This window comes from Epinephelus fuscoguttatus, linkage group LG9, assembly GCF_011397635.1.
Source record: "Epinephelus fuscoguttatus linkage group LG9, E.fuscoguttatus.final_Chr_v1".
Lineage (NCBI taxonomy): Eukaryota > Metazoa > Chordata > Actinopteri > Perciformes > Serranidae > Epinephelus > Epinephelus fuscoguttatus.
Genome location: NC_064760.1, coordinates 15467124 through 15493502, shown reverse-complemented (window position 1 = coordinate 15493502; position 26379 = coordinate 15467124). Strand labels below are relative to the sequence as shown.

At 41.7% G+C, this 26379-nt stretch overlaps 1 protein-coding gene across 5 annotated transcripts in view; it reads right to left on the bottom strand.

The window, feature by feature from the left end:
• Positions 1–26379, bottom strand: part of LOC125894527 (ecto-NOX disulfide-thiol exchanger 2-like) — a 277435-nt gene that overhangs the window by 174571 nt on the left and 76485 nt on the right. The window contains exon 1 of one of the 5 annotated variants that reach the window (XM_049585995.1): positions 21808–22003. The exons of 2 other annotated variants lie outside the window; for them this stretch is intronic. In XM_049585995.1, coding sequence (XP_049441952.1) covers positions 21808–21829 — 22 coding nt within the window. In that variant the 5' untranslated portion in view covers positions 21830–22003. Of the gene's footprint in view, positions 1–15961; positions 15984–21807; positions 22004–26379 lie in introns of those variants that run through there. 2 more of the 5 variants (XM_049585994.1, XM_049585991.1) reach the window with 2 other exon arrangements.

Here is a 26379-nt window from a genome sequence, read left to right as displayed (position 1 = left end):
GAGAGCCGCTAGACAAATGTAAATGGCATCCGATGATTAAAAACTGCTGACACCACGACAAAGTCTTTCTATTCATTTCAGACTGACACACAACTTAATACATTTTAAGTAAAAAGAAAGAAATGGAGAGATTTCCATGTGATATACTGCTGAAATATGTTTCTCGGGGCTTCGGCGGGGAAGAGGACGCCCTCTAAACTTTAACAAGATGTTCATTCTTGGCTGCGTTATTCTGGACTGCCTCCAAAGGAGTTATGATTGTCAATGCAAATGAATGTGAAACTGAATTATGGAATTTTACTGCACCAGCACCCTTTGTGTCATTTTATGACGGTTATAAACCATGGTCTCTGTTCGCAATTGTACTGCAGGGTAAGCGGTAGGAGGCAGCAAGCTGCTATGGCTCGCCTGTTGGGAGAGGGAAGTATTTGACCTGGATCAAACAGCCAGAACCAATGGGGGTGAGCGCTTGTGCACATTTTTATTTTATACATTCCATGCTCTCCCCACAATGAAATACTGGGATTCAGGTTGGGTGTGTAATTTTGTAGATGTTTCAATGTCTTCATATTGTGGTAAATTTTGAGGTTCAAATTTCAATCTCTATCTTGGAAACAGCGGTTAACAAAACAATTCTACCTCAAGGTCCATTTAGATGCTCTTCTTAGCTTTCGATCATATCACATAATCTCTATCAGAAGATGAGAGTTTGCCAGTTGCCTATAATTAGTAGAGGAGCACTTTAAGGAATTGTGAACCAAAAAACAGAACGCAATTCCATGCTTACATTCACATTATAGGCTTTAGCGCTCAATTCCAATTATTTCCCCCAGATTTGATCTTTCTGCCTAAGCTGTTGTCTTTCATACTTGAAGTAATACTAGTGTGAACCGATCTCTGCCCTGAAATGCATCACATGCAAGCAATAACGTCACAGACATGCACACTGGAACAACAACAGAAATACTAATGAATGACACAACGATTCAAGCTTCATCTCCTGAATGATCGCCAAAGAAGTTGGGTCAAATGACATTATGCTGCTGACATTGTGCTGCCATGCCAAGCCTCTGTTTGCAAGAGTGTGTAGCATATTTTCAGAGAAATGGCCCTTGGGAGCAATAGACGTTTGTTTTCAGGATAACAGGCCGTTGTACAAATGTGCTTTCAGTCCACTTGCTCTATTAGCAGCTATTGCCAGTAGTTGTGTGAAGACAGAGGTGTGGTGCAGCCGGGAGACGAGTCAGGAGTGCTGGGGCTACGATGTGGAGGTTTTCAGAAAGGAACAGTTCCTTTTAAACTTTAGGATGTCCAGAGCTACATTCAAGTATCTGTTAGCACCTCATCATGCCGCTGTTACGGCATGTAGGCAAGCTGTCCCTGTCGGAACGCGTCTGGCAATCGGGCACTTTTGGTTGGCGACAGGTGCAGCCTACCGCAGCTACGACATCCTGCACAGCAAGCGGTGTGCGCCTGCAGAGTAAATGCAATGTGGAAAAACATGGACGTATGGGAAAAACACACATGGATTTCGTTATGACTGTTCTCACGGCGGTCGCATGGCCAGTGATCGGATGGATGTGTATCAGATTAGTCAGATTTATGACCACGTATGAAAGTGGCTCAGATCTGATTGGACAAGATTCATTTCTGTGTCCATACTATTGCGTAGATATCAGATATGTGTCACATGAGAGCAAAACAAACTGAATATGGGTCACATTTGCTTTTAATGTGAACATAGCCTATGACAACTGGCCAGCCCCATTTGCTAATGAAGATAATGTGATATGATCAAAGTTTACAACAGCTACCAAATGGACCACAAATGCAACTTATTTTAACAAAGCTTCTCACGCAAAAGCAATATATTTAACAGTGACAAGGATGACATGTGGAGTTGTCATGTCTGAGCTATCTCTGCCTCAGACTCTTCTATCAGATCTGTATTGACGGTGTCAAATGCAGCTCAGTGCAGTGTACCCTAACCAGCACTAACAACACATAGTTGAAATGAGTGCCTCAATTGTCTCAGCTTGTTAATCAGAGCGGTACAGTAACAGAACAGTATGTGACAATAACTGATGGATATTTTTGTTCTTGAGAGCACTTCAGCGGGGTAAAGTGTCCTTGAGATCTCTAACCTGTTTAGAAGTCATTCATAAGCCAGTTGCTGATTTGGAGCTATCTGGGCAGCTGCTTATGTTTCTCTCTGCCTGTTAATTGTCCTAGTACCATACGCTCTCTACAATATAAAACTCAAGGACCTGATGGGAGACTTCATCAGCAGGCAACATGTCCTAAGACAATTAAACACAACCCTAGACAACTAGTTTACCAAGGGAATATCTCCCATCCCCACACTAGCTGTGTTTACCTTTGAGCAGCTCCAGGGGATTAAGCTCTCCCCAGGATCCATGTTAATGAGAATCTGTGTGGCATGTCACTCATACAGAGACATCCACTTCACCAGACAATACTACATACGCTCCCCATCTCGTTCTCACCCAACGAATCCCTTATTTCAAAATTAATTTGCAGTTAGAGAGCCATTTCCTCTTGAATGCTGCTGAAGAGGTGTCTCCATTTCGCCTGTTCTCTTGGTGGTGGTGTTGGCTAATGAGGGTCTGGTCAGGAGGCTGACGCTGACAGCTCGAGCTCTTCAAACGTTTTTGTCAAAATATTGCTCTGGGGGAGATTTGAGTAGCTAGCTGCCCACAGGAACACTTCTACCATGGGTATATGTCTCATTTCCTCGCTGCTCTGTTTACCTGCAGGCTACATGTCCAACCGCTGTATGTGACAAGCCACATTCAGCCTGACACTTGTCAATACCAGGGAATGGATACATAACATGTATTAATATCCATGATGAGAGAGAACAGTACCAAGAAAGAATGTCCCATGATAAAAACAAAATGAATACTGATTGGAACATTTCATGGTTAAAAAAATGTTGTTGTTTACACTGCTGACACTGGATGTAGACATTGGCTATAAGCCTGCCATTGGCCGGCTATTTAGGCCGGCAATTTCCCTCCCTTCCACTATCTGTGTTTAACTGTTTTCTAAATCACCTTCGCCACAGTAAACAACCTCCAAGCAAACAACTTAAATGCTGAAAATGGCAAGGACTGACAAAGATTGGGATTGTGCAATAAAGCATGTCTGCTTTGTTCTTTCTGCAAATTGCAAAGCTACAATGACTGGACCCACTTGTGAACACACCTCAGAAAGGCCCAGTCTCCATCTCAGTGGACTGTCACCACGTTTATTTGTTTTCTAATACGTCCAGTCAGAGTTCATTTCCACCTCTTTTTACCCTGACAGCAGCATGCGCCAGTGACATTGACTTCACCAATGTACTGATCCACAGCACTTCACATAAGCTTCTGTGACATCGTCGTAATAATGTTCTTCAAGAGCTGCATACAGCTAGCAAATCATCTGTGGTTTTAACAGATTGAGTGGGATCTTCAGAGCTGAAGTATAGTCAGGCTTCACCTCAAGGGCACTGATTATAAAATAATGACACTGACACTTGTTTTGCAAGGGCACTATTGCTGCGTCCTGGGCTTTGTGCCACCAGAGACAACGGTGACTGGTTTAAAGAAATACAAACAAGCTGGAGCATGTTTTTCCCCTATAGCAGAATGGTAATTGATCTTTTTCCACAGTCATGGTCTGGTTTGGCTTAACTCAGTCTGGCGCTGCAGAGGACTACGTTTCCATGAAAACTGTGTTACCCGCTTTAAGGTGTGTCCGTTCTGACGACGCACTGGCCGTGGGTCTTGTGACGTGTAAAAGCAGTGTCCTCTGCAGCGCTGTTTACTGTTGTATTGTGCGACGGCTGCCGGTAGCATCATCATGATGGATATTCAAGCTGTTGTTCTGCTTTTGTTCGGTATCTACCACTTGTTACTTGAGAAAAGACGGGATGACAAAATGGATCTAATGTTAGACAAGGTAGAGGATGAAGAGGAGGAAGCTACCACTTGACGATGGAGAATGACAACAAAGAGAACCAATATTGTGCTTGCTTACACGTATAGCCTCTGTCACCAGCAAGAACTTGTTGTTCAGATGGTACGTAAATAAGCTTTTTTTTTTTTGTCATCATCTTCACTGATGAAGCTTAGCGTAGGCAGGTGTGTCTAAACTGCCAATGGAAACAGCGCGGCGTGACATTACTTGGTGTGGCCAAGAGTGCCAGTAGAAAAAGGGTAATTGCATGCTTCCAGGCTTTCTCTAGCGCTGTGGAGACAGGTCTGGCTATGGCAGACTACGTTGTTTATGTTATATGTTAATTTTTCAAAACACAAGTTATTTGATTTTTTAATCTCCCAAATATCAATATCAGTGCTGAAATACCTGCGTTTAGCCAATTTCAGTTAATATCAATCTCACTCTAGTATTGGCCTGTGTAGCCAAAACCGCACATAGCTTATTCCTCTATGAAACAGACATCCATTGTCGTCCAAACACTATTAATAACACAACAATGATCCACAGCATTGTACTGGGTCGTAACAATTAGCAAGTGCACTCTAGTTTATCTTGGCTCAACCCCACTCACACACCACAGAGGGTAAATAGTCGCTAGTACACCAAATTTACAGTTAGTCCCCAACAAATCCTCCTATTTGAGTTATGTTTGCCAAAAACTACAACACCCAGCTGTTTTAGAACATCATTTGGTCTTTTGTTTTGGGAATTCAAGGTATTGAGACGGATTAATACTCTGTTGGTTTTGGTCTTTCATGGGATTTCTAGATAATTATGATAATATGGAATATCACCAGCCATTTCCCTTTAACATGCACCGTAAAGGAAGGATTTTAAAATGAGGATATTTATAAGTACTTCTTGTGTAAATTGAGGCGGATGATTTGGTGACAAAGTGGGATTCTAATGCTTGAACTTCCAGCACTCTCATAATCCATTTAATACTTCGCTAAAACAAACAATGATGATAAAGTCAGACAATTAGGATGAGGGATAAATCCTAGCTGAGAATATTCAAGTCTGCTCCAGGACCTGTCACGATATCATCTGCCATTAGACGTCTGGATGGATGCCAAACCTCAAATCTTCGACCACCACAGTGATGATGCCCTGGCCGAGCTCCGAATAAGGAAACAAGGAGTAAGTTGAGTAAACAAGATGAATCCCTTCCATTAACAGAAGGACTGCGGGCACTCCTGCCATTCCACCATTAATTATCTGGTCTTATGGGAAGATTAGGGGAGAGAAACTAAGCCAACAGACAGACTCCACTGAGTGGGCCTCCCCTGTTTAATTACCAAAACAGCACAAACAAATGCAGCCCCATAGATCATGCAAAGGGATAGCACCGGAGGCTATGATCTGTCTGAGCTTGTCTCCACTCATCTGTTCTGTCTTTTCTCTCCCCTGTCTCTGCTCACGCCATCCATCCATCCATCACTCATCACAGCAGACAGACGGGGGACTGCGGTCACGCTGTTATCAATGGCTAATGTGATGAGAGAGGAAACAGCAAAGAAAGGGTGTGACAAGGACAAGATGGTAATGTCAGACTGATTATTTACTACATAAAAAAACCTGTAACACCTGAGTTTGCTCAGTCATGTTTACCCATCACATACTGTGCCAACCCTCTCAGCAGCCGTCTGGTTCTTAGCATGTTCCTCTTTCTCAGAACAGCTATATTTATAGCCTGAGAACTGAAGCTCCTCAAATTTGGGCTAAGATCAAGAGGCATAATTATTATTATACATTATTATTTCACTTCTACCTTGTACTTTTTTTTACTCCTGTCCTTTGACTTTCATCTCAGTGAACCACTCTGGAAGCTTTTAATATTTTAATAAGCACAACATAAATAAAGATCAGAGCTGAATCTTTAACCATTTTGATAATCAATTAATTATTTAAGTCATTTATTGAGCAAAAATGCCAACTTTTCTGATTCCAGCTTCTCAAATGTGAAGATTTTCTGGTTTACTCAGTCATGTTTGATAGTACACTGAATATTATTTGGTTTTAAAATGTTGCTCTAAAGACGTCTAGGGCTGTACTCAACTCAGAATTATGTCAGTCAAATCGGATTTGGTTGTTCAAAACTTTTTTCCATTCAGAGTCTGAAAGGTTGAACAGGGTTCAGTGGGACGTCCGGTTGACAGAAATGTTTCTTATGTAGTAGACAAACTAAGTTAGCCCTCTGAGCTAATGCGTGCTAACTACGCTAACAATGGATCGGAAATGTGTAACATTTTTGCTGTCACTAGATATCAAATATAACCAAGAGACTGTATCATATTAAGTTGCTGTGAGCTGTAAACTCACCACGTCTAAGTAAAAAGCAGAAGAAAACGTTATCTTAGAGCCTGACTGGGCAAAGCCTCTCTTCCACGCAGCTGCCTCCGTCTCACTCGGGCTCACCCTGGGTCTGGGTCTGCAGCTGTCTATAGTGGAGATCAACTCTGCAGGGGGCCAAAATGTCCCCAGACTTAGCTGCACACCGACTGAAAATGAGACCTAAGAATCTCAGTCAACTGAGTAGTCTCCGACTGATGATTCGAATCTTCGATTTTCAGGTGGCAGTCCTTAAGACGTCACTTTGGAAACTGTAATGGACTTTTTTTTATTCAGTGTTTTTACCACTTTAAATCATTGGGTCTTGTTGTTTTGAAGAGGAAGAGACCTTCGTAGATAATTCAACTCCCGGTAAAAACCTCCTGATCAATACACACTGAAGGAATTCTAACCAGGAGAAGTATCAGCTGAATGCAATCTGGAATCCTCACCACCTAGATGCCACTAAATCCCCCTGAAGCTTACAAACTGTTCTTTTAAGGGAGAAAATAATAGGCAGATTAATCCATGATCATTCCTTGCATCCTATATATAAAGACAGTTATTACAACCTTGCTTTGATTATCAATCTCTGAAAGCACGTTACATATTTGACAAAAGCAGAGAACACTGAGGTAGAGTTCTCTCAATTCCTACTGCATACATTTCCATACAGAGTAAACATCATCCAAGCGTGCACACACATACACACACACAAACTGTTCTCACAGAGTTGGAGTTGTTGGTGTTGACAGCTTCATTCCAACAATGATTTGAAAATGGAATCGTCTCTGAATTGGCAAGTAGAGATGAGTGCTGTGTCTCAAACTTCCAGCAAAAACCCATTTTTTCTGTTGCTGTGCAAGAGAGTGTGACTAGCATGCTGCTCTGCAACAGGGAAAACCACAGCACAATGTCAAACTCTCAAAAAGGAGTCAAACTCCCCTTTTAACTCTGATTATGTTACATCCAAGTTAACATTTGTCGCCATCGAGATAGCACCCATCATATTAAAGTCCTTATTACACACACAGTCTGTGCAAAGATTATTCTACAGCTTTATCTCCCTGAAGAGATGTGAGATAGTTGACCGAAGTTTAACGCTGGCTCCAAAATGAAGCGAAATTAAACAATGTCAAGTTTTTGCGGAGCAGAAGTACTGTCAAATTATTACATTTTTGAATAGCCCGATCAAGATTAGAGGAAAATGAGAGACTAGCAAATCAAAGACCAAAATTATTGACTGGCTCTCCCACACAATGTTTAGCTGCTCCACTGACCCTGAATCAAATGGTACTTTCTGGGTGCTCCAGATAAAGTGGGTTTCTGTATCAAATCAAAGCCAAAAAAAAAAAGAAACATCAGCCATTCCCCTCATAGTCTGTTTCTATTCAGGCTTATTGTCATGGTCAGTCTTTTATCTCTCTGTGAAATTATTAAACCATAACAAGCATATTTCCAGTGATGTTCTCTTTCAAGTTGACTCTACTACGGTGAGTTATTAAAAGGGCAAATTATAAAATGAACACAGGCATAAAGCTTCATCTTTGTGAATTAGAACAAAACACAGTTGAACTTTGGCATATCTAGTCACTAAAATAACAACACAGAACATTAAATTTAAAACATTTAAATAGATTTTTATATGTAAAAAATCTTTCTGGACAGAGTGAGTTGAGAACACATGCCATGCTGACAACCTTCATATCATCTGTTTCGCTCTGTCCAGGGGCTGTTTAGAGTGATATAATCATCCCTGACATCTGCCAATGGCACCTGATTGTGACTGATTCAAGTCCATCTGATGATTTCAAAAACATCCACACCTTTAGAAAACATTGAAATGCTCCAGTGGCCTTCAGGGGTGGAATTCATCATTCTGCTGTTGGCCAATTTCCCCTGCTCAGGCGCTCAGACAGCCCAGGCCTACACCAGAACACATGCTGCTGATTTACTGGCATGACATATTTCACATTTCAGGTCACAATCCATCTATGTGCTTCAACAGAATCACACTAGGTATCGACCAAGATGTGGTTTGTCAGGGCAGATTCCAATATCGATATTAGTAATTAGAGAGGCCGATAACTGATATGCTGAACCTAAATACACTTACGGTTAAAATTTAAGTATTAGTGTTAAAATTCAGAAAAACACAAATTCCACAACTCCAAAAACAAACTCCAAAATTTTGTTTAAAAGCTTCTTATGTTTAATTTAACGGTGCAAATATTTTCAACATTGTCTTTTAAAGAGAGCATCATCTTTTCATGCACTGCAGCCTTGCCTTCCCTGCTGCTGGAATGTGTTATACTCTCTGCAGTTACACCTTGCTGGTATAAATATGCTTGTTGGCGGTGGGGTTACCATGCATCTGGGTTTCTGTGGAGTGCAGTTAAGTCTGACTGATTCAACAAACACACCTATAACACACACAAAATAAGGCTTAATGGCAACAACAACACACATTATACAGAAGTACAAAATTTGGCTCCCTTATTACTCACAAGGTTCACAGACAAAACAAATTTCCTTTTGACAGACACACTCTTCCCCGAAATACAATATGCTAATGTTATTAGCATAAGCCTATGGCATTTTACATTGCGTACATTAGCCTAGCAGCTAGCAGAGTTTTCCTCTGTTACAAACAAGACACTGACTCATATGAATGGGCCTACGGCGGGTTGAATGTGCATGGGTAAGTTTGGAATACACACGTCTGGTGTTTGAAATGTTTGTATTTCATATATAATCTATGATAAACTCGTCTCACTCCCACTTCCTTCTTGCAGTTGTACTTACACAACTTAAGTTTCAACCAGTAACGACTTTTATTTCCATTATTATAAGAGTAACAGCAGAACATTAACAGTAATATCTTCTGCCTTACAGTCAACACACAGCGAGCCACGCTGATCGGAGCAGCTTTAGTCTGTGTTTGTCTGTGGATAGGTCACTAGTCATGACGTGTAACCAATCAGACAGTGCTGTGAGTGAAGCAACAGAGTAGAGACTGTAGACAGATGGTTGGTATCAAAGCCAACGTAGCATATTTATCAGTTAATTTATTCTATCGGCTATCAGAAGGAATTGTAAAAATGTTGAATATTGCGAGCGATAATCAATTTCATTTCCATTTTATGTATTCTTACCTCAAACACTGAACTAAAGTTGTTATTTGAGCAGACTTAAATAACTGAGCCAATGCAAATCAATCCAAGGAAATGTTTCATACGAGGCATTTAAATGCCAAACAGACATCACTCCAGTAAAACCTACTTCCCTTCAGATACCTTAGAGAATAGTTAACCCCAAACCTAATATCCCGGAGGTTCTATTGGGTCCATAAAAATGTTGCGGGGCCCCTGCTTTGCCTCTTGGTGGTGCTGATCTGAGCTGCACTGAGCCTCAGCGTATTACCCCTGGAGCCTGGTCCAATTTTCTCTCAGCACAGCTTCGGTCCAGAGACCACACTAACAAGCTAAAGCTCAGCGCTCGTCAGAAAGGGAAGCATTTGGACACTCACTAGAGGCCTGAAAAATGCAGGTTGTTGGTGCAGCCCTCGACTTGGACACAATAATTAATCTTCATATCGATCTACCTCCCTGACTTCTGTTGGGACAAGCACAGAAAGCATGACGGAGAACCTGCAGTATGTTTCAGCTCTAGGAGGAAAAAGACAGGAGGAAGATTCTCCTCTGCTTTTCCTCCCACTCAGTCTCAGTCAAAAACACACACACACACACACACACACACACACACACACACACACACACACACACACACTTTATCATCAACCTCCCTGTGACTCAGGAGAAATTTTATTTGTCTACAAGCAAGAAAACAACCAAACAGGAAGAAACAGATATGTACAGAATAAGTGGTTTAGAGCCACAAGTTTCAAATAATGTACCAAATTAGGCCGAGATAAACTAAAAGAAAATGGTTGTATGAGGGAAAATGGTTGTATGAAGGCAAGGTCAGAACAGTGAAAAGGACAATATCTACCAAAGAAAAGAAAAAAGGAGACGCCAGTATTTCAGTCTCTTTCACCTAAGAGCTATAATATTTGACAAGACCTTGTTTGGGACATACAGGTTGCAGGATCCACTTTTTATCTGTGGTTTTTCTCTCCACCAGTTTCCCTGAGGCAAAAAGGAGAGTTCAGATGCTCCTCCGACTCTCCCTCCTGCACCAGTTTCTCGTTACCACTGAGCCCCCTCTCTGACAAACTGCCCACCAGTCTTTGAAATATGACCCATAAAGCCCAGTGCCACTATAAACCCGGAGCCATGGCTGATTTGTGAATCCAATTACCTCCCTGTCTGTAATGGCTGTGTTCAGTGCCATGATGTGAAGTCAGCTGTTGTCAGCATACGTCCTTAAGGCCACAGCCTCCACAAGGAACGACATTCAGCATCGAGGACGGATTGCCTAAATAACTATCTTGATGTATAGTAGTGCAGGAAGGTGGATGGGCTGTTGGGAGGCCAAAAACAAAAGTTTAGTTTGCTGGCACAAACACTGAGAGAGGGGTCAAAGAGCAGTTAAAGATGTATAGACCTATGCTGATTGGACGTGCTGGCAGAGAGCACTGAGAAGTAATGCAGGGCAAACAGTTGAGGGCACGGATTTCCAGCCACTGATCTCGGGGACATTTGTTCTTGAGATGCTGCAGTATAAATCTATCAATAGACTTTTTCTATTTAACATCCAGTGTGTAGGATTTAGGGGGATACAATGGCAGAAATGGAATAGTATGTTTTCTTAAGTGTATAATCTCCAAAAAAAATAAGAGTCATTGTGTTTTTGTTACCTTTGAATGAGCCCTTTATATTTACACAGGCAGCGGGTTCTTATCCACGGTCAATGCCATGTTGCACCCCCATGTTTCTTCAGCAGCACAGAACAAACGAACCAAACACTGGCTCTGGATAGGGCCATTCATGTTTTCGCGTCAACCACCTTAGTTAGCAGCCCCTCCCTCTTTAAAAATGTCAGGGAAACACATTTTTTAATGTGAGACTGCTTCATTCAGTGTTTTAACCAGTTTTAGTCACCAGGGCTGTTTGTTCTGGAGAGGAAAAGACCTCTGTGGATAATTCAGCTCCCGGTAAAAACCTCCTGAACAATGATCAGTGAAGGAATTCTAACCTGGAAGAGTTTCAGCTGGTTGCAATTTGCAATCCTCACCACTAGATGCCAGTAAAGCCCCCTAAGTCTTACACACTGAACCTTTAAACTGCCAAACTCTCAGGCTAAAAGAGCAGTCCTGTGATTTTAGTTTCAGAAGTCTTAAACAGGAGTAGATGATAAATAAACCAAGCCAACACATCTGCCAGTAAATGCTAAAGACATGTTTGAGGTCACTTAGTAGCAGTGCCGCCGCTGCATAGTTGGTCCCACAGAGAGTGCTCGGAAGTTTATTTCTCAGTTGTGAAATGTTCTGCTCAGCACATACTGCGGTCACAATTATTAAAAAGCAATAATAATTTAAGGTAAACTTGTGTAATGCATTATGTCACTGTTGCTGATATGACACTATTTGATTTGTAATTCTCAGATATCAATACTCTTACAAGAATTTGAGAGATTTTTTCTGCCTTTATTGGACAGTTTACAGAAGCGAACGGAGAGGAAATAAGGGGAGAGAGAGAAATGAATGACATGCAACAAAGCCCCTTGGCCACGAGGATGACCCAGATTCAGCATTTTCTGTATAGCTACAATAAAACTGCAATAAAGATCCTTCTGTCTTTTCCTCAAAGCATATGCGGTTGGCGTGCCTAACAGGCCGTTCACACATGTAGACATACACAAAAACTGGGACAGTGATAGGCTTCTCTTTATTGTGAAAGGGACCTGACGTGGCAGCCAATGCTGGGCTACAGACATTTAAAAAGGCGGCCGGCGGCACTACAGGGAGAACCCATCGCACTCATTTTGATTCCCACAGAAACGGAAGCACAGAGTTGTTTACTACTCCACTCCACAAGAGGAGTGGGGATTGCTTCCAGCACACATACAGAGCCACAATGCCAATCAGCCTTGCCAGCCCCGCCGTCATTATTGTATTCAACCAGCTTCAACAATGCATACCGAAAGGTAAAAAACAAGGCTGCAAACAAAGCTATTCAGCACTCGGAAAACAAACTGTACAACAAGATTTGAACAACTTCCTTCCTGTGTAGTTAAAGTCAAGTGTCTGGGATTTGAACTGACTGTCCTCAATTCAACTCGCCACTACCATGACACATAGCTCTCACTTTGACCCCAATGCTGACCTCAAGTAGCATTCCAATGGTCCAAAATAGACAGAGCTATAATTTAAAAGAACCTAGCTGAAAAACAACACCCTGATCCCCAGTCAAAATGTTACACTGGTGTTGTATCGTCCTACCATAAATGCTGACCTCCCATTCCTCAAAAAGAGGCAGAAAAACTGAACTAATATTGGCAAGTAAGATGTGCTGAGCGCAGAAAAAAGCCTCGCATTTATCCAGCAGCGGGGGTCTGACTTTAGCCAGGCTCAGTGCAGTAAACATGCAACTACAGGGCTTCCTTTGAGCTCAAACACCAAACCTTTCAGAGCAGTTCCAATGACATTTCAGATAGGGCTTTTTTCCCCCTCCTGCACTATGAAAGCTTCTGCACAGTGGGGATCTGTGAGTGTGAGTCTGTTGATGTAAAATGGAGAGAAACACCCCAAACAAAATTCACCACAAAAAATGTGTCTTGCGAATGGAAAATTCCTGGGTCACCCCAACTCTTCCCTCTTGCTTTACGCAGAGAGCCAAGATATCACATAAACATGGTTCATAATAAAACTTATTGCGTGGATATTCTACCAACTAACCCATGAAAGCATTCTTTCACTCTCTCACTGAGAGGCAAATACCCCTTTATGACAGGCAGCATACAGAGAACCTCTGCTACTCTATTAATAATGCATTCTTGGTTACATTCTGTCCATCCATTCTGGTACCATTTTGTTTTCATGCTCCTTTTTCCCCCCCCTTAAGCCATTCCTTCTTCCAAAAGTAAGAGCCATATAAATGGGCTCTCAGTCTCTATTACAGTAGAGTGATGGCTGCTTTCCAGACAAGCAATCTCGGTGGACACCCCTGTTCTCTGGTCCAAACCACTGAACCACGGTCTCCGCTTTCTCCATTCTCTCTATGGGGGAAATGTTCAACATATCAATGTGTGGAAGAACAGATTTTGACCTAGAGGGTAACTCCTACACGGCCGTATATTCATAGCCGCAAGAGTGTAATAAATGTCGTGAGATTTCCTGCAATATATTTGGGTTCCTCACAAATGAATCCACCGTGTATGCAAAAGCTGATTCTGATGATATTTTAAGAAGAAAACTGCATCACCCAATGCAACTCCTACATAAAAGTTAGATTTAGTGGCTCAATTTATCATCCAGTGCTAAGGCAGAACATTTATTGTAATACAATCTCTGAGGCAGCAGTAGACACAGGTAACTTCAGAGATGTACAGCAGTGGTGTCCCACATCCCTCTGGTCATCTATCACGCCACATGTTGTGCTACTTTCAGGTGCTTCTCTTGGCACCGCTGGTAAGGGGGGAAAAAATGCCAACGTAAAAACAAAAACTCAGGTTCATTCTGTCTCTGGGGAATGTCACACTGCCAGGTAGGTGCAATATTTCTATGACTGTTTCAACCAGAGAGTTGTCCTCTTCCATCCCTCAGTGCACTCAAGTGGGACAGTCAAGGAGACGCGCTACGTGTGTGTCTGCACATTTAAGTGACAGCTGCAGATTCCCCTCAATGCCAAAACAAGAGCAACAGACCCGCAGGTTAGTCGGGATGGTGCTCTTTAATTTTTGAGTTGCAAAGGTTTGACAGTCGGTCAAATATGGCCGTCAAGACTGACACTGATGTCATGGGGTATCTAAAAGAACTCAGTCAAAAGTGGCTGGACTGGATGCTTGGTAAAAAAGATGTTTTGTCACTCATGCAGTTGTACTCCTCTACTTTTCTCATGAAACTTTTTGGATAGGTGGCAAAACATGCTCAAGACCCAACAGCCGACAAGTCACGAGTCACTGAGTTGTTACGACAAGATGTGTCTGTCATTTAGCAGCGACATAATTCAGTCAAAGGAAACAAACACCTACAATATATTCATGGGTGATTTCAGCCCAGTGACCCCAAGGTGATCGACCTTAGAGCTGCAATTATTCGCCAGATACTTGATTAGCTGACTGGAGAGAAACTGAATCAGCATTTTTCAAGCAAAAGCATCAAACATTGAATTATTCTAGTAGCGCCTGGACAGTATCACAGTATACCAGGGTATTTAGAAATCCCAATGGTATGATTCTCAATACTGTCACAAATAGACACTCCTCTTTCTTTTAAACTGATACAGAGATGCTGTATTGATGTAATGTAGTGCACAGCATGCACCACCAGAGGTCAGTCTCTAACGGTTGAACAGGCAACTGAGGTAAGCCTATAAGTGTGATAATTTTCTGCTTTCTAGGGATGCATAATACTGAATTTTTTAGCCGACATCTGATATGCCAATATATAAAAACTTTTGGCTGATAACCAATATTGATGTTGATATATCCACTTTTTCCCTTTTAATTTTAGTGATCATCAAGTCTCTTCTGTAGTGGAATTAACATCATATTATGCATGTATACTCTTATAGTGATGGCCACCAGCACATGGAGACATGAAATACAATGCTTTTCAATGTATGTAATGTTCATTCATTGTGCAGAATCAGAAAAAGCTTGTTGGCTGATTCTGATGGTTCATTTTAATGCCGATATTTGCCGATACCGATGACGTGCCGATTTTTTTTGCCTGCATCCCTACTGCTTCCTTGGCCTTATAATTATTATGAATTTAACATCTTTTGGCTTTGGATTGTTTTTTCAACAAAATAAGAAATCTGATGACGCCACCTTGTGCTTTAGGATTCTGTGATGGACATTTTTCACTTATTTCGGATTTTATATTGAGTTCACGATTCAATAAAAAATAACCGCAAGATGAGTCAGTGATGAAAATTATTGTTACTATAGCACCCTGGTAACCCAATGGTTACAGCACATGCCACATGACCGCAACATCCCATGTTCAATTCCAGTCTTTGGAACTTTGTTGCATGTCATACCCTTCTCTTTATTAATCTTTGGTAAGAAAAGGAAATTATTTTAAGTTGCAGCCTTACCTACCTATAAAAAACAAAAACGGGCAGATATCATTAAAAGTTTTATTATATCAATTACAACACACAAGATCTTTTGTCCCTCAAAGTTCTAATCAGGAAAGCTTAATTACCTATAGTTTATTTCACCTGGTTTTTAAGTAATTAATTTATGAGGTTCACACAATTCAGATCGAGTCTTAGCCAAAGAAACAAAAGAGCTTAAACAGCCTTATAATTAACGAGTATAGAGGGGCTAAACTGATTCAGCACAAGGGAACCGATGTTTACCATTGGATGTAGAAGTGGGTGTGCGTGGGATAAATGGCTGCTTATGAGCATTAAGCAGGAAACAGAAAGTCTTGTTTTTAAAGGATCACTTTGTTAAACATGGTAGACAGTCAGTGTCAAAGCAGAATACATACCTTCGATGTGTTTTACTCTACGCCAACACACACGGGACTGCAGATTACATAGAATGTTGCAACCAATGCAGAAGACTGAAGTTTTCATTATATGTGTCTGAGAGTAGATCTGAAAATGTGGAAAAGTTGTAGAGCAACTCCCTGGTGAACAGCATAATCCAGCGTCTTCAAACTGCTCCTCTATTCTCCTCTGCTCAAAAGGAACTGTCAGCAGGGTTTAACACAGCAGCACTGCAGCCGCAATCCCGTCTCACACACACTGCTCATATACAGCAAATGCAGAATAAGGCTGATGGCTCACTTCATCCTTCATGTAGCTCCTGAACATGCTGTTGCAGAGTCCTTAGCTCCAATTTCAAGGTTCCCTGCGTGGTTGCTTATCATGAAAGTGATTAGAAATGAAGAGCTCTGTCGGTGATATGGTTGGAGCCCCAGAGTTGGTTGCCTTCAGGCTGCCAAGCTCTCTTAGCTACTCAATACCAGATGGCAGGTTGAACTGCTGCTGCTGCCAACACTGCTGATCCTCACAGGGAATCTTCCACACAAACTAATATACTTTTCTTCAACCTGAACAGATTTTAGCCTCACTTTAACGCTGCTGTTGTAATTCAAAAGCTGAACAATTAGACCAAGTCAAATGGGGTTTCTGGAGGGCGCACACTAGTGAGCATTAGACACAGGAATAAACAACAATCATTACCCTACATTAGCCTGCCACCGAGATTTAGGATGAGTGGTGAGGCAATGAAACAGTCGTTATTACACCGACAGTCTTAAACATCAGCCCGACAGATGGTGCGCTGGAGAGATAGCACCACGTGAAGGGGGGATAACTTGACAAAAAGCAGCCAAGCATCTTGTAAAAAGTGTGTGAAGGAGCATCTACACCGTTTTCCCATCGGGGGGGCTTTGTAAAGCGTAATGAATGGCTGTGGTTTCGTGACGGAGAGTTGAGGATGAAACCGTGTTTTCCAAAGTGCTGTCCATGAGCATAGATCACTGAGGACTTTCTCCTTTTCTTCTTAACATGGATTGTAACATACCACGCCAACTTTAACAGTCTGGAAACTCTTTTTTTTCCCTGAAAGTAGACAAGAGCAGTTGTGAAAGGAGAAACACAAGGCTCCATTTATATTCTTTTCTTGAAGGTTTCTTTCACAACAAGCACCAGTTCATTACAACTTTACTCATTACCAAACAGAGACAGGCTGTAGCTGCATCGGCTATTACAAACAATCAATTGTCATCCACAGAGAGCTGACATTTGTACCACTAGTGGTCAGAAGTCACAGTGTAAAATAAGAAATGCATTGCCCATCAACACAGCGAGACAACTTTGCAATAAAACCATCAAAATATATCCACAGAAACAAGATTCAACCCTGTACATGACAGCTATATCACCATAACTTCATCTCTTGTCTTTTAATGTTATATGAAACGCCATCATCTGCTGTGGTCAGCTGTCAGAGCAAGACATAGCAGGATTTAGCGCAACTTCATAAGCCAAACATTATGACTACATTCAGTGCTAACTGTAGTGACAGCTGTGGAACTGCAGTAAGGGACATCTGGGGACATCCTTTTGTGGGAAAGCATTGACAAAAGCATTGTGGACTTTGACATGAGTGTACAAAGGTCTAAATGTGGCAAGTCATCTCTTCAGTAGTGATGTAAACACTAACATAAGGGACTCAGCTTGTCACCAATCTCATGAGGTTTCACAACCCACAAGCAGCATTTCTTAACTGAGGAAAAACATGTCCCGGACTGTACTGGACAAATATGAATATCAGATGAACTGATCATCTCGAAGGGTAATTCTATATCATTATGTATTTGGGAAAAACAAAAATGATCTATTGAGATGTCTTAAAAAGAAGTGACAAATAAAAGCAAAAGTAAGCTAGAAATGTAATTCTTTGAGTCAATTTGAATGCAGCGAGAAACTGCTTGAACACAGAGGGAAAAGACTTGTTCCAGCCTACATCCAATTTATAGAAACACACAGGTGTTGTTGTTAAAAACGAGTTGTGGAGTGTAACAGTCTACAGAAATCACAGTTCGGTTCCTACCCCGGATTAGAAGTCACAGTTTGGTGCCAGTTCAGCACAGCGAAAATAAAAAAAACAATGCACAAGGAACCATTTCTTTTCATTTACTTTTAACAGATACTGCAAGTATCTAAGACAGACAAAATCCTCCCTCTGGGAACTGAGGTATCATTTTGCCCACCAGCAACTTTGGTGAAGTGTTCTCATTATAAAAATAAGGAACATTTCAAACACTTCTGTATTACAATGTAACACTTAAACACTTTCCCAAAAGGCAGCAGGTCACAATAAACTGTAAAACTGAAAAGACTCTCTGTGCTGAGAAATGGAAAATGTTAAAGCAATAAAAAATAAACTTAGGAGTGTTTCAGTTATTTCCAACTTGGCTATATTTCAACATTCAGCACCCATACAACAATCACCCCAGTGATCGGCACATCTGGGTGATGCTGTCGAATGTGTGTTATCATGTTGGATGCATTTCCATTTAAAGACCCTACGACAGTGGAGCAACGCAGACACACCGTCAATGTCTTATACACAACTCTCTGTGTTGCTGTTGTAGCTGACCGGAAACCCACAGGCGGGTGCTCCAGCAACTACACCGTTTCATTTGCACTCGCCATGGTGTGACTGACTCACACGCCAATCCATTTGTTGTTCGTACTTCAGCACATGAAGCTGACATTGTAAGTTAATCATTTCCAGGTGGAACTTGCATGCAGGGATATCCAATATGCCAATCTAAACAACTTATTTGGCTGATAACCAATACCGGCATCAATATATCGACTTTTCCTCCCCTAATTTTAGTCATTATGTTTCCTCTATCGGCCGATACAGATAATGTGCTGATATTATTGTGCATCCCTACTTGCATGTTTCAGCTTTGGTTCCACATTAAGTGCATCAGTCTGCACACTGTGACCTTCATCCTGTGACGGTTTGGTACGGGTACATGAATCTTGACAGCCCTAGTTACTAGACTTGAACAATGAATGAACATTAATACTGTACTGTACCCTGTTCTTACTTCAGTGTTGATATGAGCTACTGATAAAGCAGAATTCTCCCAACAGGGGACGAAACACAGGTTCTTCTATCTCTTGTTTCTCTTTTGTCTCATCAATGGTGCTAGTATGAACTCTACCACCCTGACCACCTTGGTTTAACAGACACTGACCAACATGCTGCCAAAGCCTTACATGTGGCATTTGCATTTTCGAGATTATACGCAAAAACTTGCCTCGTCAGTGAACTAAAGAGCCTCCTACCTGTCTGTGGGCTCAGCTCTGAGCAGTCAGGTGAATACAGATGAGCAGGCTGAGTCAGTGAATAGCTCTGGGAGTTTGTAACAAGGGTGGATAAAACAGAAGCAAAGAGCGTTATCTTTTAAGGTGAAGTGCTTGCGATTGTCACTGTAACAATAAGACGGATAAATTAGCGGGCCTGCATTCACAGAGCACATTATTTAGTCCTGGAGAACTTCAACTCTATTTAAATAATCACTGCTGGTGAGCGGACACGTATTACTTTCATCCTTGAGAATGATGCTCACTTCTAAATTAATAGGCACCACATTATTATGCAAATTTTGTCCAGAAGGTTTACAGTCACAATGCAGCGTTTGACAGGGCAGCAATTTGTGCTTTTTTAAGTCTTAAGACAAGCTGTGAGTATCCTGTTTGGGGCTTTATTAATTTACAGTGTCCAGTAATAATGGATTCCCCCATATCCAAATCTAAGAGTCTCTGAAAGAAATTTCCACTTAGGCTCATTAAGGGAAGCAGTTTCACCAAATCTAATATCTGCGGGTCATCTATGACTCATATTTTCTTGTTTTTTTTTTTTTGTTTTTTTTTTTGTTTTGTGCTTTTGAATTTGTCACTTTAGTTTTTTTCTTCGACAGCTACTGCATTGAGAATCCCACTTAGTAACCACAAATTTTCATGCACCAACCAATTAAAATTTGAGAGTTTCCAAAGCTGCCAAATCTCCTGGTATGGTAGTGTAGTCCGCTCTGTACTCAGTCTTAATTTGTTCTGCAGCACTATCATCCTATGCCAAAGAGAGCTGAAATATTTAAGATCCTTCTCAAGCACTCTATGTAAACCTTTAAATCTCTCCTCTCTGACAGATCTAAGCAAAGTGCCTCCACCTCCCCACCCCCTCCCCTTGCACCATTAAAGGCAATCTAAAGATGCTCTGCCGATTGATCAGAGAGGACGAGTGCAGTGTGGAGGTAAATGGCTGTCACAAGGCCTGATGGACCTTTTCTCCCCCAGTGGTCATAGGGAGGCACTCGTCCCCATTCACTCAATTTGATTCAAAGCATGTTTGTGCCTCTGGAAGGGGAGGAAATAGAGGAGAAGGGAACTGATCCGTTCCGTCTGCGCAAGATAAACAACAGTGTAACAGAGAAAACAAAAACCTTCAAAATCAGAGAGGGACAAGGAGCACATTGTCATCCTCAGGACAAAAGGCACAATGTCATATTTGTCCTGAACTACATGTTTTATCAGACCACGTGCTGTATTTCGAGCTCTGAACTATTAATCATGCACTGTGAAATTATTCCAATTACCGCACTGAACAACTTTTAGCTTAACAAAAAGCTTAATTACAAAATTAATTACTTTGTTAAGACAGCTGCACGGCTTCTACATGCGAGAGAGTACATAAAAAATATGTTCCCCCCCATCATATGAGGCAGGGAGGGGATAAGAAAATAAACTGGTAGCAGCTTTTATAGCCAGTCGGTGACAAACAGCAAATTAATACCATGAGACTAATCTTTGACAAGTCATTGCTTTTATGAGCTAAAGGAAAGTAGCAATTAGGTTATGAACACATAAACAACAGAAAAGCTGTGGGACATCAGAGGTAAATTTACCATGACTATAAACAGAGGAAGCTGGTGAGCAGAGTGCCAGAATAAAGCAGAATAAGCAGGTTAATGTGCGAGTTCAAACAGCATCCAAGCTTAATTAGATCCTGTGAGCCCAGAGAAAATGTCCCATTTAAAATCCAGCTATTTATGCGTGGTGGCGATTCGGGAATAAATGACACGGAAATCCCAGCAGTTGGACGCCAAGCTGCAGAGAAACCAAACGACTTGCATTCCCCACTTAATGACTTAATCTTATCAATACAACAAATAACAACTCGCAAGCCCATGCATGTTAGGCCTATATCCACTACAATGTGACTCACCCAGCTCCCATCATGCAGCCCGGACAAAATAGAAACAGCATTGAATAGCATGTGGGAAAATATGCATTTCAATGGCAGTAATCCGGCGTCAGCGTGGATGAAATCCATTCTGGAAAACTTCATCCATAAACAGCTGCAATAGGCGTGTGTCAGTCAAGATAATAGGCGCCCGCTCGCGTCTATTGTGCTGATAAGCAAGTGTAGAAATGCGTACAGGAAATTATTGTTGATCGTTTATCATCATAAAGCACACCATTACACATCAAGTGCTGAGGAATACGGAATAGCAGCCCTGGCACAGTGGAGAGCAGAAGCACGGCTCTTCTTATGCGGTCTCAACAGCTGGTATACGCCCGACAATTACGCACTAAACACGGCGTGAAAACCTCTGAGGCTGCCGGTGGAACTTGTATCAAACAACATAAAGGTGAGGCATAAATATGGAGCAGATAACTGATCATACACAGCAGCCTGCAGCAACACAAGTACGGACAGTCGGTGTGTGTGTGGGGAGAATCACATCTTCGCTGTCAACATAAAGACCGTATGAAGAAAGAGGATCAAACTTGAAGCATGTACCTGTGTACTGCAAGAGAAACATTGTCCACCACAAGGCGAGGCGCGTGTCTGGTCGGTCGTCTTGCTGTAGGACGAAGTGTACGAAGTAAAAAATCCTTGAATGGAGACGGTGCCTGTCCCTCAGTCAGTCCGCTCCGCTCGGCAGACTGGACTGCAATGAGAGCAGCCAGTCGAAGCGGGACCTTTTAGCTACGGCAGGCGAGCCCGCCCTCACGACGTGCCCGGTTCGCGGCTGAAGCAGAATACCAGTTCGCTTACGATACGCGCAGCGCGCAGGCGAACTGCTCGGGCTGTGTCGCTGCACGGTCACTGACAAAACTCCTGCTCTCTTCCTCTTTTTATATATCAGCCTGCTCTGAGGGGCGAGCTCAAGCTCTGGTGAACTGTCAGGAGAGGATGTCGTTTTCATAGAGAGCTGCAGCCGCGCTACCCCCTACGGCAAGTCACTCAGAGCGAACAAGAGGAATCAGTCAGTCAACACGCTACCCACTCCTGAGCTGAATGCCAAATAAACAACACATTTTACATTTTTATCCTCCTGACTTTGCATTAAGATTTTTGACATCCTCTGGTGTGCAGCCAAGCAATGCATGCCCCCCCAAAAAGCGGGGTAATCTGTCCAAAACTTTTGACAGCTGTGCTTTTAAGAAGGTGTCATTCTGTGGCTTGCCAGTTGGAGGAGGAGAAGCAAAGACATTATCAGTTCAATACCAGTGCTCAGCAATGCAGGCTGTGATGAGAGGCATTCCTGTCTACCCCGAGGCTCAAGAGACTCTCTGTGTTTTAAAATAAATACAGTACGAGAACACTTGTCCAGGCTGTTTGACATGATTGAGGTATTTATCAAAAATAACTGGGATTCAACTCATTTGGTTTAAGATGTAGTCTGCTCAGCAGAAGCAACTGTACCCAAAAAACTACAGTTAAATCAGTCCACAGCCTCAAACCATGGATTACCAGATCCATCCAGGATGCTGTAAACACACGCTCTGCAGCCTACGACTTAGGGCTGCAGTCTGGAAACATGAATTTTAAACAGTGCTGGGAGAGCTACTTGAAACATATTCCACTACAAATGACAAATTCCTATCAGATTACTCAAACTAAGTAACGTATTCTACTTTGGATGTTGTCTTTCTGAGTTCTTTTGTCTGGGTCTTATATATTTATGCCAAAAACACGTGTCCTTACAGCAAGCATCACTCTGTCCACACTGAATCTATTAAATATGCACTTCTGTTTCATCCGGGGTGTCTACAAGGATCAAGACAGTTAAATTTAATGCTTTTGAAGACCCGTTCAAGACACCTTTAACCAAATTTAGGACAGATTGTTGGACAAATCATGTTTTACATACATACATACATACATACAGAGGTAAGTGTTATGTAGGAATATGGTTATTAGAGTGAGTTAAGTCAGTCTACATTTTGCCAACAGGTAAGTGCAAGTATGAAGTAAAATGACTGTATTAAAGCTTTGTTAAAGATCTGAAACATTAGAAATGTGGACTTTTACATAGAAAGGTTTCATTTTCAGAAAAGGAAATTTAAAAATGGATAAATGAAATTAGATAAATTGTTTGTAGTAGTTAAGACCTCACAAATTCAAATTTAAGACTACTGAATGACTTCTAAGACTTTTTAAGGACCTGTAGACACCCTGACATCATGTAAACAAACCACGTAGGCTACTTATAAGCTGTGTGCTTGACTGTAAATGTAGCCACTTAAAAGATGGGCGAGTACTATCTTTCTAGGTTTGTACTTCTAAGAACAAAACACATTTTAAATTGTGATACTTGCTGGAAATGACATACACTATAGCAAACAGCAAGTAGGTTATTAAAGTTATTTACTACACATTTGCAGCTACAGCGATCTCCCTCCAGCCAGCTGCCACCTTATTTAGGTTTTTGTAGTGATATGAGGAAGTGTTGGGGAGATAGCACCTCATTTCAACCTCACAAATCGCCATCTCCTTGTCAGCTGCGAAGCTTTCGAACCCCTGTTAAAGGTTTTTTTTTTTTTTCCCCTTGGCGGGGTTTTTATGGGGAGTTTTTCCTTATCAGCTGTGAGGGTCCGAGGACAAAGGGATGTCATATGCTGTGAAGCCCTCTGAGGCAAACTGTGATTTGTGATATTGGGCTTTATAAATAAAATTGAAATGAATTGAAATTGAATAAATGGAAACACAGCATCTGGCAAAAGTGAAGCTCAGAACGTCAGCACTGCATCGATCGCCACCAGTTAGGACATTCCAATAGAACACAGTGCAAGCAAACTGATGCTAATTTGCGTCACATTCAGTTAGGCAAATGAAACAAAAACAATTATGTAATTCCTTAAAGTAATCTATTTTAAAGATAGTTACTGTATTCAGAATACCACCAATTTAAACAGCAGCTGAAGCAAAATATAGTTACTCATATGTATGTTAAATACATAATGCCATTACTGGCGGCACGGTGGTGGTGCAGTGGTTAGCAATGTCGCCTCACAGCAAGAGGGTTCGAACTCTAGGGTGGGGGTACTCTGGCTTCCTCCCACAGTCCAAAGACATGCAGGTTAATTGGTGACTCTAAATTGCCCGTAGGTGTGAATGTGAGCATGAACAGTTGTCTGTCTCTATGTGTCAGCCCTGTGATAGTCTGCTGACCTGTCCAAGGTGTACCCTGCCTCTCGCCCAATGTCAGCTGGGACAGACTCCAGCGCCGCTGCAACCCCTAACAGGATAAGCAGTTCGGAAATAAATGTAGGAACAAATGAATAAATACTATTACTTGTACTCCAGCAGCAGCTTTCAATGTAAGAAGAACATTTAAGGAGGCAAAAAGTTAAGGGAGTTATACCTTTTATGATTTCATGTCACAGATTGACTGACTGACTGAAGACTGTGTGACATCTAATGACCAGTGTTTTGTTTGCCCACTTGAAAACAGAACCTGTATTCTTCCAGGTTTCTACACCGGCTCACAGTGTATCCATTCAAACAAATATACTGTCCGGACACATTCAACCCAAATATTTGTGTAATCTTTGGCTCATGCCATCAACAATAAATATGTTTAAAAATGACTGAGGCTTCTCAGGGTGTGAATACAGTCTTGGTTTGATCAACACACAGCCGGAAGATTAATTACACAAGGAAAACAGCAGAGCAAACACTATTATGCTTCCATAATTAGACACAAGCTGTGTACACACACACAGTCATGAAAAAAAAATGTGCATGAGAATGTTATCTACTGTATCGCTGCAGTGGTCAGCTGAGTCATTCCTGATCTCATAAACTCTCTTCAGGCTGGTTCAGACTGGCTTCTGGAGGAGAAACTGACATCACCTGTTCAATGTTAATATTCAGTCCAACGTCTAATGGTAACAGCATGTCAGACAGGTTTACCATTTATTTAAGTTGATATAAGCAGTGCGCTCACTGTGGGAACATTTCTAGTTTTTTTCCATGAGAATAAGAAAACTTTTTCCTGAGTAATTGTTCCTTGTATTAGGAGCATGAATAGGTCAGCATATAGATTAGTTGCCAGTGTATTAGATACACCTGACTACAACTGTAAGAGTCAAATGCAATATCCCTCCAATTAATCCCACATTCATGAATAATGTAACACTCTGTTTTTGTTAGAAATGTTTTAAAGAGGTTTTGATTGAGGTGAGATGGGTTTCTAACATTAATTCTACTCTGACTCATATAAATGTGGTGAACTAAATAAGAGAAACAACTCTCAGTGTGACACAATACAATTCAATTGTCTCCAAAATGACCCTGAAGTGAGTGTTTGGAGCTGTTCATGTTCACGCTCTCCATAATTGCAAGGACATGCAGGACTTCTCATCCATTGAGCAACCTTTAATCTGCTGATGATGTCCATGTGATGCGCTTGAAAGCAACAGAACAGCCACTAAATGGACCTGGAAGTGAGATTAGCCAGGTGTTTGTCCAAATGTAGCGCAGATTTGAACAGAATTTCCAGATAATTGACTGGAAAATGTGAATTAATGTGCATTTCTATCCACTCGTGTCATGCAAGTATTAGGAGCATTATGATAAACAGCTGATGGTGCTTATTCTCGAGTGGGGTGCCATTAAAGGACAACTTCGGTATTTTTCAACCTGGGCTCTATTTCCCCATGTGTATGTGTGCGTATGATTCATGGGTACCACTCGTTCTAAAATTGGTTCAGTATTGAGCCGCGGAACGAGCGAAAACGGTAATGGGGGCAAATGCGTCCCGTATAAAAGTGCTTTTTTCCGCAACTGACCGGTTCAGATCGCCAGTGCTATCTCTGTAAATAGCATATGGTAGCGGCCCTGGGGCAGTGGTGAGTGTGAATGAGGGGAGTCAGCTGTCAGTCAGTGTTGGAGCAGAAAGGCGGAAGTTGTCCCTGCTCGGTATTGTAAATGAGTATGTGTGTGTGAAGTGTGTGTTACACTAGAAGAGTTAGAGGACAGAGTCTTTTACGTGCTTCACCCTGGAGTGTTACCGGAGTTTTTGGAGCGCTCAAATAAACGGGCCTTTTTCCCGAACACAAGAACAGGATGTCACGCAACACC